The sequence below is a fragment of the Calonectris borealis genome, chromosome 3 (assembly GCF_964195595.1).
Source record: "Calonectris borealis chromosome 3, bCalBor7.hap1.2, whole genome shotgun sequence".
NCBI lineage: Eukaryota > Metazoa > Chordata > Aves > Procellariiformes > Procellariidae > Calonectris > Calonectris borealis.
In genome coordinates this window covers 35,383,486-35,398,418 of record NC_134314.1, presented here as the reverse complement: position 1 = coordinate 35,398,418, position 14,933 = coordinate 35,383,486, and the positions used below count along the sequence as shown (strand labels likewise).

Here is a 14,933-nt window from a genome sequence, read left to right as displayed (position 1 = left end):
TATACTACTTCTGTTGACGTTAACAGCAAAGCTTCCAATAACTTCACGTTAACTAAAATACTATGCTTTTAAAATGTGGTGACCCCTAGTCGGAAAAGTCCCAAACAATGATCCGTAAGGCCATAGTTAGCAGCGTGACCACAGAAGTCACCACTTCAAATACCAGCTTTAAAACACAGGTGAGGCAGCCTCTAAGACATGCTGAGGACGGGCAGTGGTCAACACAGTACTGAAACTGTGATCAACTACAGGTGGCTGTATTGTTAAACAAGCAAACACTAGGCATATATTATTAAAAGTCATCTTTAATAGAATTTAAAAATAGCTATTGCAAACTTTATTTGAAGAAAAATAAATCAATGACAATTTTCCAAAATCGTGTGAAACAGTCTAGTTCCTTAACATTTGTTTTATTATTTGAGAAGAGAGAAGCAATTTGCATAGCTGGCATGTTAGTTCACCTCTGTTTGCTCAAAACAGCTCATAAAAACATTATTTTTCTACCATTTCTTATTTGATCAAAAGTGGAAATGCATATGATGATCCTAAACTAGAACAAAGTGGGTATCTCACTACGTCTCAAGGCAGCCAAGTATTTTAGTTCAAATCGCTTAAGGTCTGGTATGGAAAAAGAAGAGATGCAATAGCCAGTAGGACAGCAAATGTATGGTACATTACACCTGCCTATACGATACTTCCTTTGAGCCAGCGTTTTTTATATTTTCTTATTCCACCCAACCTAGCAATACTAAAGACCACAACAAAAAAATCAATTCCTAATATAACATCGTAAGATCTGAGCAAGGCTGAGGAAGCTTTTGGGTAACCACTAAGGAATACAGAAATAAAATGTATGATTTGAAATTAAAGAGAAATCTTAACACTGCAGTTCTGGTGACTCAAATGTAGCACATAAGCAATTAATGCTCATACACATCTGAAAATAACGAGCTATCCATTAGGAAAAATAATCACTGGAGTGATCTAATACAGCACACTGTCAGACTTTATTGCATAGAACAGCATTAGTGTAATGATATTTCCAAGTAGCAAACAAAAATGTAATAAACGGAGTAAGGAACAACACTGAAGTCAAATATTTTGACATGGGGAAAAGGAGAATCTAATAATAACTCAAAAGACCTGATCACATAACTGCTGTTATATTTTATGGATAAATTACTAGTAACAACATCTAATTTCAAAATCTTCTATGTATTTAGCGGACTAAACACAAAGATGGTTCACTGCATAAAGATTTATGGTAGAAGAAGAAAGGCTATAAAAGAAATATTATTGGCCATTAGAATTAAAATTGAATACTCTTTCTTAGTATTTGACATCATAGGAAAATTATGCCATTAGGCACCAGTTGCTTTCCAAATATAATCTTTCCTGAAAACTTAACTGTATGTTTTAAAAAACAGAACATCACACAATGTTGTTGCTTTGGGCACTTTGTGAAGATCTTGTATGTTTTTAATTGCACATACATTGCACACTGTAGTACGCTGGAGCCTATATAAAGGCTATGTATATACATATGCTTTCTACAGGAATCTGCTTAAACCAAATGTTGTCAATATTCATACCAACTTGAACAACACATTTGGAGAAATATTGCTAGGATAATACTTCGAAAACGGAATAAAACAATTTTTGAATCTTAGGTTCGATTTCCAACAGTGACTTTCAAGTCAAAAGAGAGGCACATAACGTTGGACCTTGGCTCTTCTGTTTCTCCTGCACCAGCCTGGCCACTTCCCCCTTTATCACGTGCCATTGATGTGCACAAGCCACAGGCTCCTGCTTGTGAAGTAAAAGGGAGCATGGAGGTGCCACGCTGGGAACCAAACCAGCCATCGAGCTGGCCCAGCATGCAGACTCCAAGGTGCTGTGAACTCATCAGGCAGCACTCGTTCCCTGTTTTGTACAGCAGCATTCAGTATAGAAGGTTTCTAGATGACACACACACAGAAACCTGTAAAGAAAACCTCAGCTAAGATCATGGATGACAGTGAAGGTAGAATTTGGGGAGGGAGATCCTTTAAAATGCATTATGGTTTTGTTTTAAACTCAATCCTAAATAAATTATTATTTCTTACTGATTTAATAGTCTATTAAAGGCTTTGCATAGGCTATGTCCATTGACAGCACGTGGCTGAAAAGGGAACAGGAAGTACCAGAGAATACTCAAATTTCAAACAAAGAGCAACCACACAAACACATTCAGGCAATGCAACATGAAGACTCCATCACAAAATACCTTTTCCTGACTGCTTTTAGCACCATGCCTTAAAGCTCCTTAAAGACCTTTTTCCTAAAGAGTTCCTAAAGATCTTTTGCTAAAAGATTTCCTAGTAACTGAGTGGGAGCATGGCCCCTCTAACATCAAAAACTGACTTTACAGAGCAATGGAAAAAACCCATATGCTGAGCATTTGTCTAAAGTTTCCTATATAAAGATGAGGAAAACAAAAAGCATTTGTCTAAAGGTTCCTATATAAAGATGCTACATAATACTCCCTTTCCTCTGTTCCACTCACTGCCAACACATAATACAAAATTTATCCTCTGCAACTCATTCAAAGCACTAGCTGCAACCACAAAGTGACCAAAGGCATTGGTGTAGGAAAGTTCAAGGCCACCTAGCATAAACATTTGTTTAAAGTCATACGATGTACACTGTTCCTTTAAAATAGCTTAGTACAGAGGCAGATTTGGAGGTCTGTAATGATATGCCTGCTATATAGAAAAAAGTAAAATAAAAGAGGATGTTTGTTCACTGATTCCGACAATTTCCATGACATGGTGCATTATGACCGATGCTTCTTTGTAGGGTGTGCAAGGCAGCCAAGAGTCATTTAAAAACATGTGTTGTTTGTCTCAAAAACAAATGTAAGGGAATACTAATAAAAGCTGCCCTGTCTGAAATTAGGCTAATCAGTTTAAATCCATTTTTCTGGAGGATATTCAGAAAGCTGGGACTGCCTGCAAAATAAAACTAATTTATTCCTACTATCTACTGCAAAGGAGTAGTTTATCTCCCGTACACATCTTGTCTAGAAAATAAGCCTCTTTATCCTAACATTAATTAGGTATCAATGTCCCTCTTAGAAGTTCTACATATAGTAAAAACTGAAAGTATGTGACCTTTGGGTTCTTGAAATTATAGTAAATGGAGGCAAATGACATGTCAAGGCTGCTGTCCCCAAAGGCAAAAGAAGACCTGCTTTCACAGTTCACTCACAGCAAAACACATCCCAGTTCGGAGTGTGAATGTCTTCCAGATCTTACACTTGGCACAATTCAATCTGTGCTCCCAACATGGGTAAAGGATTTGAGATGCAAAGATATATTTCAGTTTGTATCTTGGTTTCTGTTAGCTCTGGACCCGTGTAACCAAGGGCATGACTTACAGAGGGTCAGATCCTGCATCCTATTGACTAAGCAGTGCTTTGGATTGCAATAAATATGATATTACTTCATGTGGGAGAGCAGCACGGGCAACCGTGTTAAGGCACTAATGAACTACTCAAGGGGCTAGATCCAAAGTGCACCAAAGGCAAGTGAAAAGCATGAACTGACTACAAAGAACGAGGCCTCAGCTCTGCCAGAGAGACAGAACAGAACCCCAAGTTTGTGAAAAATATTGTAAATTCTAAATACAGCTAAAGAAAACCAAACAACCCCACCTAAACTAGTTTTGCAGTTAAAAACCTATGCCTCAGTATTAGAAGGCACCCAGTTCAGGAAGTTCAGGCCTCTTCCCATGCTACCATGCACTAATTTCCTTTTTGAACAAAAGTATAGATAAGCATCGAATACAAAAATATACATTTTAAGCAGTAGCAAAATTTGAATAAAAATTAGAAATTGCTCAAGTAAAGTGACTGCCATATTATTACATGTGCACACGTACACACTCCGTCTCAAAAAGGTATAAAAGAAAGGGAATCAATAGCCTTAAAATTTCTAACTGTTAGTGGGCAAGACAGCTATTAACTTCATTTTAGTAACTAGGAATGTTATCGGCTTGGCTTCCTTATCAAAAGAAGTAAGCATTAGATATCACAGGCAGTGTTCAAGAAGGATAAATCGGCTGCCAGACAGGGAAGACGTTCATACGCTCCCTCGGGAGGGAAGAGCTCCCACGTTCACACGTCTCCACATTAATAGAGACCTGAAATTCTCCCCACGTGCAAAGCGCGGGTTTGGGTGTAAAAGTGCCGGCTGCTCTTCACCGTCCCTCTCCTCCGTCCCACTTCAGCAAAGCACTTAAGCATACAAGGATGCGCTTAAAGTTAAGCAAGCATGTCAATTGTTCTGCTGGACTGAACACAGGTGCGGCCCACACCTCCTAAAAGCCTCTCCTGCCAACCAACAACAGGAGTTGCATGCACAGGTGGCATTCAGGGCCAACCAGCTGACATGGCACAGAGAGCAGTAAACAGCTGCTTAGGGTTATGCCACTTAAATCGTTGACAAGATGACACTGCAAACGCAAGACACAAACGATGCCCCAGAGTGACATTTCTAGAAGACTTCCGAAAACCAGAAAAGGATCAAAGCAGTCTTCATCCTCCTGGCCATAAATATGCCAGTGGACACCAGCATTCTCATATGGGAAGAGAGTTAGGTTTGTTTCTCAATAACCCTGGAAAAATGAAGTCTCAAACATATCTTTGATACATTTACAGTAAAAGCCTTTCAGAGTAAAATGCATGAGAACATCCTGAGGCCTTATTTTCAAACATGATTAGCTTATGAATTGGCAAAAAATCCACCTAGCTTCTCTGTAATGATAAAAAAATACTGACAATTTTCTGGAGCGTTCAGCAGTTTGTGAATGCAGCACTTTTTGGCTCTTGGATCTGCTCTGAAGCCAGCTCCTTTTATTTTTCATATTATTCCCCATGAGAGCATACCCCGAAATTCAGTATTAATGTCAAGTGTCGTGTCTGCAGATCTGAACAAAGCAAGCTCTGATACCAAGCTCCCAGCGCTCTGCTTACCAACACCCCAATGAAGAAGCAGACAGTGTTTCAGAAAAGCATGGTAAACTAACATATGTCCCTAAAAAACAAGCACAATTGAAAGCTGGGGTGAAAAGGGGTGGGAACATGGAGCTAGGTTTGTATTTTCTCAGTCTGCTTTCTTGGTTAAGTCTGTGCTTCTTCAGAAAATAACTTCAGTATGAAACTAACACTTGGAAAGTTTTTCCAGCAGACACTTAAAGAAGTTTTCTGGCACAGCCAGAAATTTACCATATGGGCCAGCCCAGTTCTCCCTGAACACAGCAGGAGTTTGGTCACTGTAATCACTAAAGACGGGCTGGTATCTGAACATAAAATTTTCTTTGGATAATTTATCAAAACTTCAGATGCGAAACAATCTGCCTTTTACAGCACCCAACTACACAGCAAGTTTACATGAAGGACAAATAGCACACAGAACAAGGAGGCCAACGAAGAGTGCTGAAGCAAGGCTGGAGAACCATCTCGGTGGCAAAGACTGCAATCACTTTCACAGAAGTCACAAGGGGTTATACTTTGCATTACTTCTGAATTGTAGCTTCTCACCGCTCTTCTCCCTGTTCAGAAAGGTTAGTTAACATTAGTTAATGAACTTCTGAGAACTGACCAATGAATTAGCTTCGCAAAGAAAGCAATTTTAAAGGATGCACTAAACTGATGCAGACCTCGTCATACATTGCAAAATACTTCTCTGAGTGGGTCTTTAAGCCTAGGCCTGAACATTTGTTTTTTTCCCAAAACATCAAAACGTTCTCAATATATTCAGGCAAATGCTTGGTGAAAGGCACACTTTCATAGACTCAATCTCAACTCTCAGACCCAGTCTGTTCAGAAACCTCAGTCAAATATTTTAAAAGGAATTTTGCCCCTGCCTACGCAGTAACCCCCATGACAACAGAATTGGGATGCTTTACCTGGCAGGTTACTGGCTATGACATTTAAGCGCTAGGTCTCTCATAACTGACGCTTTCTCTCTCACTATTATGTTTGGGAGCTTCAGCTTCCTGAATCTGGGACTGCCTACCTCACTTAGCTCCTGCGCCTGTATTTTGCTCCCCGGTGTCCTGAAGGGTTGCTACAGAGCTGAACAGACTAGAAGCCTGGAAAGCCATATTCATTTCAAAAACATCAATGCATGGTAATTGTTCACAGAACAAGCTTTTGCAAAGTTTAATTCCCAAGTGGGTTTTGTGGTTTGAAGGTTTTCATTCCAACTAGGGACACCGCAATTTCTTTTTTTATTATCAAAAATTTTTAACTGAAATTATATTCAGTTTCCTTTCAAGCCGCAAGATATTAAAAAAATAAAAATAAAAGATGTATCTTTACGGGGCGTAACGCTTACCCAACAGTGACACCCGACTCGCTCTGAACAAAGTCAGTTAAGAGAAGCAGCACAGTCATTTGAATGTGCTGAGTAGCTATGTATATTAACCCTGGCAGATCTCCTTGCTGGCACTGCTATATTGGCATCCAGCCCAGTTCTTATACCTATACTAGTTGTAGTATCTGCCACACAGACATAACTTTTTCGATAAATTCCAGAGCATGAGGAATCCTTAGACATCTCCTAGCTCTGAATATGACATGAATCCGACTGTCACCATTACATAAAATATACACCTGCAGTTTGGGTCACCAACTATGAGAGTGATGGAAAATAACAGATTAAAATAAAAGCACGTTCCTGTATTAGATAGGAAGGAGTTCTCTCAGAAGAACTCAGAATCATGGCATATGTATATATGTTGACCAATAATATGTCTATGCTACATAGTAATAGGAATGGCATCTTGTAAAATAATATTTGAAGCAATCTTTTTCTTAAAGTTAAAGCCTTTACTGCAGCACTGATTACATCATACAAATTCTAGTCCTTAAGGATATTAATTTATATTTTTTAATTAATATTGATTTATTAACTGAGAATTTATAGACACTAAATGTATTTAAACAGAATAAAAGTATTTACACATGTGCATTTATATGTGACTTTTTTATACACGTATTGATTAGCCTGTCTAGCAGCATTCTTACAAAAGACTCGGTCCTGAGATCTTCTCCTAGTCATTGAAGCATGTGGAAATTCATTTTGGCCATACATTCTAAGCGCTATGTGTTTGTCTCAAATAAAAATTACTCTAATTTGTTAAGCTACTAGGACTTAAAACATGCTCTAGGTTAATGGGCAGTTTAGTTACATCCGCTAATTTCCTATTTTAGTTTAAACTTCTGTGATTGGACAAACATTTCAGCCTACATAAAATAAATGTGATCTTCATCTAGCTAAAGTAGTACACATCATAGCATATATGGTTGTCTTCTGTCTTGTGCTAAAACAAACCAACGTGAAGAAAATTGCCTATACAACTCTTTTATGCCTTATCTCAAACGAAGCCCAAATCCTTAATAATGTTTCAGCTGGCTGCTGTAATGAAAACCTCTCTAATATCTTCTCCAGCAGCTAGTAATCTTTCTTTGCTTTTCATTTTGCCCAAGAGCTTTGTACATTGCTGCCTTTCTCTAAAACACACTCTATTAAAAAAAAACCCAAACCAAAAAACGTTGAAACTGTTTTTCCTATGTACATCTTTTTTACATAACTATAGAAATCAAAACACTGGCATTTTCTCCAGTGAAGGACTCTTAGTTTAAACAAGAAACAGATGAAAAAGCTACTTGAAAGATAATCATTAACTTGGTAAGTGAACCACAGTGAAGTTCCTGCTTCATTTTGGTAGTTTTGGGAACACACTGGGCCAGATTTAAGCCAATTTATACCAGCTGACAATTAAGTTATGACAATTCACACCAGCTGAGGAACCAACCCATTAGCACAGTAAACATGTATATGGAAAAACATTACTATTTGTTAGACAATTTGGCATGTTAATGTCCAAAAAGGCTGCAGTTCAATGAAAAAAGAAAATTTCAGCAATGTGGCTTTCTCTTCACTAAAATTTGTCCTATTTCCACGAAAAGAAACTTTATTTTAAACTTCTGAATCACTAAGATCCATTTGGAATGACTGACACTTACGAGGTTCATAGTAATCCACTACAGTCACTGAAGCATCCTGGATATTTGCCACTTTGAAGTCTCTCACAGCCGGAATATCCACACAAACCTGTGTTTCATTTAGCTAGAAAAACAGAAGAGAAACATCCTAAGAACCCTGGTGGTGGCAGTTTCATGGAAGAGGTAAGGACTTCTAGCTCAGCGGTAGTCCCCTTCATTTCTAAAGACTTGGAGTCGGGATGCATATAAAGATGCTTATCTCATATTCATTTTGGCCAAATTACAGACTTCTTGAAACGTCTGCCTTCTTATATATGATTTTTAAGAGGCTTAATCTAGAAACCCCTTACAAGTACATCTGGGTTGTACCTACCTAATCAGTCCACTAAAAACAGTGGAACTATTAATTCAATGTGAATAGCAGATGTTGACTTCCCCAAAGAATACAATCATAATGTCTTTCCAAATTTAAACCAAACAATAGCAGAGACAAGATTAACATCACTACGAACACATTTCTTTGTTATTTTCAACTTACAGAGTCTAAGTATAGGTTGACTTTCCCATTGTCCTTTTCCATCTTCTTAACTGTATTGTCTAATGGAATGAAATCTGGTGACACAGAGAAACCACTGAGTAAGCCAACCTCCATGAGGATCATACCACTACTGGGAGCTGTGCCAGAACCCAAGTACCTTTTCAAAACACAAAGAAACTTTTAGTAGAAATACAGTAGTCCACTCTCCAAAGAAACTGTTTGATCACTAAATGCCCACTATAGAAGCAATAATGCTTAAAAATACTTAAGAAACAAATAGAACAAAATGCCAACAAGAAAATTTCTAATGATGAAGAGATAACAATTGATTTCTCTATTATTCTGCCTGATAATTTCAACCACATATGCAAAAGCAGGTTTAGCACTGAGAAAACTACAGTACATGAATCATATGAGAGAGTGCACTGACGCCACTGGGAGCTTTCCATTGCCACCTATAAGTGCAGGTTTACATCACAAATATGTAGGAAATACTGCAATTAAACACGTTTCAAAAGCAGTAATTAAGAAACTGCTATAGGAACTCTTGAACTGAAATATACATATTACCTCTTATGAATACATTGTTTTGCTTTTATTCATTTTTGGAGGGTGAGATAACAGTATTTCATATTTTCTTCATAGAGATTGATGGTTCCATTAACAAAGACATCATCAGATTATTTCTCAAAGCTCCAGTTTTAAAATGCATAGCCATGTTATTCATCCAGTTTTGGAAAAAGAGGATTTAGTAAGTTGAGCTCCTTCTTTTTTCCTAAATAATGCTTATTATTACATCTTTTTCCAATATGAGAATCAGATGCTGGATTAAAAAGCTTTGCTCTGTTGAGCAAGCCTTACATACTATGGTGCACAACAGAACTATCAAAATATATTTATGGTGTTCTGTGCTACAAGTGGTACTTAAATGACATGCAAAAGAAAGTATTGCTTTAAATAAAGTAGGTGGCAGAAGAGATTTCGCCCCCCTTGGCACAGAGGGTAAATGATTATTCTTATAATAGAATAGAAGTGTCTCCAATCCTCATTTTGAAGGCCTGACAGTAGTTGAAAGTAATTGGATAAAACTATTTCTTTGTAGAGCTAGATGGTTTCAAAAAAGGGAAGACTTGCTTTCAAAGCAATGCTGTTAGGCCTGGCAGCACAGCTGATTGAACGCAGATACGACTTTGAAAGAAATACAGCACAACTGCTGACTTCAGTTGGCTCATGAGATTAGAAACAAATGAAACCATCTGTCGGATGATGTGCTGTGCCAAAGTAGCTGCTATTGAAAACAAATAACTGAATTGGAACTGGATGTAATTATTTCTGCATAATTACCAATAAGACGGGAGGAAAATACCCAAGCTGTCTAGCCAGCCTGGGATGCTACCAAAATACCAAGAGGTAACCAAACCAGCTTGGTATTGTCAAGAAGTGGATAAGATATATCCCTAGAAGTTATGAGGATCTGGCTCTCTTAATAAAGAAGAGAGACAGCCTTGGGGGTGGCTCCTGGTATCATCTCTTCAACTCCATGGTCTCCTAAAAAAGAAAAAAAAATCACCATGCAAGAAGAATGACCAGTAAGAGAAAGAAAGACTTGAAACTTGTACCTGAAGAGAATCGAGAATACTTTGAGTTGAATTTTACATTTCAGCTCTTCAGCAATATGAGATCTGTGTGAGACCCTCTCATAAATGATGCAAAGAGGAGAAAACAACACCAGGCTAGTGTAGGCAGAAAGCATAAACAAGAGAGTGAGTAGAACCATCAGTGATCGGTTTCCCATGCCTGGAAATGGTATGTGGGCAACAAGACCGACCAGAGAAGAAACTGGCAGCCCTGGCTATTTGTCTCCCAGACAATGCGTTAGCTCCTCTAACCAAGAATCAGTTCAATTTGAATGAGACATTATCTGCTCCAGTGTCATAAATTATTCCCAGTTGAGATGACCATGGCCAATCACTACCAGCTGGTTGAAAGAAGGTGGAATATTCTGCAGATTAAAGAAAGAAAAAAATTGCAGAGCTGCAGCCTCCATCACCTGACTGTGCATACCCACAGCTAGCTAAACTGGTTGAGATTTCAGCAGTCTTTCTGTATCTGCCTACTTTGGTTTCTCTACCAGAAAGCCACATCATGCTGTAAAGATTATAAGTAAACCAACTTTAAACTAATTCAGGAATTTAATATAGATAATGCATACATTATATACAATATATAGGAGAAAAAAGAAGAGGATGACTAGTCTATCAAGCCAAGCAACCAGAGACGAAGTCTCAGTCTAAAGAATAGGAACACAGAGTTACTAGAACTTATACCAGTCCACTTTCCATCATAAGAGTTGATGATTCTTAATGTTCCAAATATTCTCCTGGGGCAGTTTTACAACTGCCACTAGATTTTCCCCTATCCTTTGAACACTTTGCAATTAAAACATCATCACCCTAGAGCCTTCCCAGAGAGATGGAGCCCTTCCTGTCTGTATTCCTGAGCCAAAGGTCTTCGCTAGAAAATCAGAATGCTCAGCCAGGACTTATCCCAGACCCATCATGTAAGCGCTTTACATGTCAGGAGTTTGTGCTAGACTTTAGAAAGCTGTTGACACTTCATAGAAAACTTTAAAAGAGAAAAAGCCCATTCTATTTCAAGAGCTCTCATGTATTCTAGTGTCCCTGCCCACCATCTGTATCACTGAATTGGTTACCAGAAACACATAAAAACAGGGCTCTGGCTTTGTGCCTGCTGGCTATTTCCCAAATTAAATCAATCCTCTCTGTACTGAAGTCATATTCACTATAGCTGATTATTTGTATGATGGTGTCACCTAGAGGCTCCATCTCCAGTCACAGCTCCCGTGTGGTAGGCAGAGCATAAAAACAGTTCTTGGCACATGGTGTTTAAAGTTTAAATAAATAACAAAAAGAGGATGTGGAGAAAAGGAATGCAAGAGTAAACATGGTGGATCAGGTAGTACTTTGCAAATCTTGCATTTACAAGGAACCCATTACAATGTCACAAGAAGAAAAAGTGGTTTTAGAGGAAGTATTCACAAACAGATGAAATCCTAAAATACAAAGAATGTAGTCATCTCAACATCCTTGTAGATAATAAAAGATAGAAGATAAAAAACATAAATATATATAGAGATACAATGTTCTCTAGGGTTTTCTGTGAAATATGCAGTGCTCTTTAACTACAATAAGAAGTGCATACTGAAGAAACTGCCAGAGAACAAACATCTTCATATATTTCTCTTAAATACATGTATAAACACTTTCACAGCAAGCAAAAATGAGGCAGCAAAGCAGTCAAAGAAACAACTTGGTTTCATGACTGGCTGACCTAGGAATATGCAATATGACTGCTCAATGTCACCTGTTCTCATCTGACCCAAATTCTATCCAGGTAACATTTGGTGGCTGTTCTGTGGTCTCTGAGATGATGCTTCAGCAGTCTCAGCTCAGTTCTTAGTAGGTGTTTACTGAACAAGAAACATCATCCCAGATGCATCCCCACCTCCCTTATTCAGCAGAAATAATAGAATTAGACTGGCCGGAAAACTCACCACCTCTTTCAACTCTAGAATGATGCTTACATTATATTATATTACAAAATTCATAACTATAAGACATATTGGTAAATGAAAGACCACAAAGATACTTGCACAATAAGACAAGCTGAATTTATCATTATGTAAACATGGATTTTGACTCCTGCCAAAATTGTTCCGAGCAAAGTTTATTAACAGAGGTGACCAAAGAATGATTACTTCTATATCATGGTGTTTTCAGCTCTTCAGAACTTTCTTCTCTTTTTACAAAACAAAGAAGTATCTCCGTCTAGATCAAAAGCAAAGCATTCTGTTCACGAAAGGTAAGAGTAATGGGCAGTTGTCACAGTCTGTTACTAGAAGTTAGAATGTGGAAGACATTGGTTCAATTTTCAAGTCTGTCCACAGTTCTCCATATAGCTAAGAAGCACTTGCACCAAAGAAGCCTTTGAGCTTTTTCTTGTATTTCATAGAAACTCTTCCATATACCTCAAACATTTAGGGTACCACTATCTTTACGCATACCAGTAAAAAATACGACCTGGCCACCAACAATTTTGCACAAAAGATCTATCACACTATTTATTGACTTATAAATTGTTTCTTAGTTTAACTACTGCTGTTTTTACAAAGTAATTCTTTTATTCTCTTTAGTTATACATTTATATCCTATACATTAGTAAATCCATACAAAGAAACCGATCGTTTAGCTCATTTTAAATAATTTAAAAGCTGTATAGAGAAAGAGGTGTATGAGATGCTCCAATTGAATTACCTACCTTGTGCACACATTCAAAGTCAAATGGTTTTTATCGTCTTTGTCATCCTTTACACCAACATTCAAGTCAAAGGCTTCTTGTTTTCGGACAGATCTGAGCCTCTGATCAGTGTGTTTTGTGTTGTAAATAACATTGAGCTGTGGATTGCAAGTAGAGACATTAGATGACATACGTAAAGCAAATCTGTGTGATTAAAACACTACGTTTGTAACAGTATAATGGCAGAGGAGTGCTCACATGAGACAGGATACATGGCCTTGCATCCAACAGTCGCGCATATGAGATTCATAGGAATTCTCTGAAATAAATACCCTTTCTGAACACTTTTTTAATGCAGCAGAACCAATGCAATTAGCAGGACACAATTGAGGCAAACACAAGGGAGCTCTAGGACAACAAGCAATTTTCTCCCTAGTTGCTGTCTGCTGGTTTATAATGTGTGCAGCTACTTCCTGACAGGGTGAAATGGGATGAATAAAGGCAAACTTCAGAGACCGACACCCACTGGGTTAAAAGAGACAAGCTGTATATGAAAGCAGAGCAAGAGCAAATAAATAGCTTATGTACAGAATTTGTCTTCAGTCTTCATGTCATAGCATTCATACACTCAAAACAGATGAGGAATAGCGTGTTACTCCAAGCTCAGAACAACACAGTTTTCTTGCAGTTAAGTAAGTAGTTTCATCATCTGGTTCATCTGTGCAAAGACAAAGCTTCAGTCTGCCTCAAGGACAGAGCTTTTGCCCTTTCTGCTCAACAACTGCCAAGCTCTGCTAAGTGAGCCAAGTAAGGAAGTATGACAGGATGTCCAGTGGAGGACAGTAACATTAATACAAAATAAGCTCATCTGTTAGGCACTGTTTGAAGAGTTTCCAATTCTTCTAGTGTAAACGGGTATAAGATGCTTGAAACAGTTGTAGAAGAGTGGTAAAACCAGAAGCCCTTAGAAGAGGTCTGAATAATTAGGAGATAGCCTGATTATCTCAATATCCTATAAAATCACCAATGCCACGAGCCAAAGCAGAAATGCTGGAGCTGGAATTGAGCAACCGATGAGTACTCTCACATTATCAGCCATGACAGAAAATTATGCGGTAAAAATTCTGTACTGCCTACAGAATTGAACTTGACGAGGTAAAGAAACAGCTGAATCATTACCTGCAGTGCTGCTTTAAAACTGCCTTGGTACCAGACTGGCAGATGACAAATGTGACGGCAATTTTTAAAAGAGTACTGGGGATCTAGAGAACTGTGGATATCAAGTAAACTCAGTATCTGTACCAGAAAACACGTTTGAAACTATAATAAAGAGTCAAATTAGTGGACAAATGAGTAAATATGACGTGTTGGGTAATAGGCTGTTGCTATAATCCCACCAGCTACCTGAATCAAATGAAAAAACATGGACAATGGAGCTCTGTCTAGTATAAGCTACCTGGAAGTTACATTGGCATGTAGCTGGTTAGGAAGATTACTAGCCAAAGGTACTGGAACAAAAGAAGCTGCCAAGGGATAAAGGGCTGTTAAAAAGACAGGAACAGAAAGTAGGAGTGAATGTTCATACATGAAAGGAGTGGAGTCCTTAAGAAATCTGTGCTGGGTGACCACCGTTAAACATACTCATACATGATGTAGAAAACAGGGTGAATCCTGATGTGATAAAGTTTGCTGATTATATTGATTTATTTGAGGTAGCAAAGACTAGGATTACTGCAAGGAGTTGCAGAATGAAAGAATTTTTATGTACATAATAATGGGTTTTGAACTGATTACTACCAGATCTGTTTACTATTTAAGAAATGGTAAAATAGATGAAAATTCAGCCATAAACAGGTAAATTGGAAGGACACAGTAAAGGTCTACAGAATAATGATCTGCATGGGAAAGATGAATAAGAAACAGTTTTTCATGCAATCCAAGATTAAATTGTGGAATTCCTTCCCACAAGATGCTGCAGATACTAAACTGTACAAGCGTTCAAGGGCAAAATACATAACTTCATGG

At 38.0% G+C, this 14,933-nt stretch overlaps 1 protein-coding gene across 1 annotated transcript in view; it reads right to left on the bottom strand.

Annotated features, from left to right (window-relative positions):
- Positions 1–287: 287 nt before the first annotated feature.
- Positions 288–14,933, bottom strand: part of CD109 (CD109 molecule) — an 89,199-nt gene continuing 74,553 nt past the window's right edge. Inside the window, exons 31-34 of the mRNA XM_075144619.1 lie at positions 12,930–13,066; positions 8,592–8,748; positions 8,075–8,177; positions 288–5,592 (exon numbers count right to left, since the gene is read on the bottom strand). Of these exons, the coding sequence (XP_075000720.1) occupies positions 5,402–5,592; positions 8,075–8,177; positions 8,592–8,748; positions 12,930–13,066 (588 nt within the window). The 3' untranslated portion in view covers positions 288–5,401. The remainder of the gene's footprint in view (positions 5,593–8,074; positions 8,178–8,591; positions 8,749–12,929; positions 13,067–14,933) is intronic.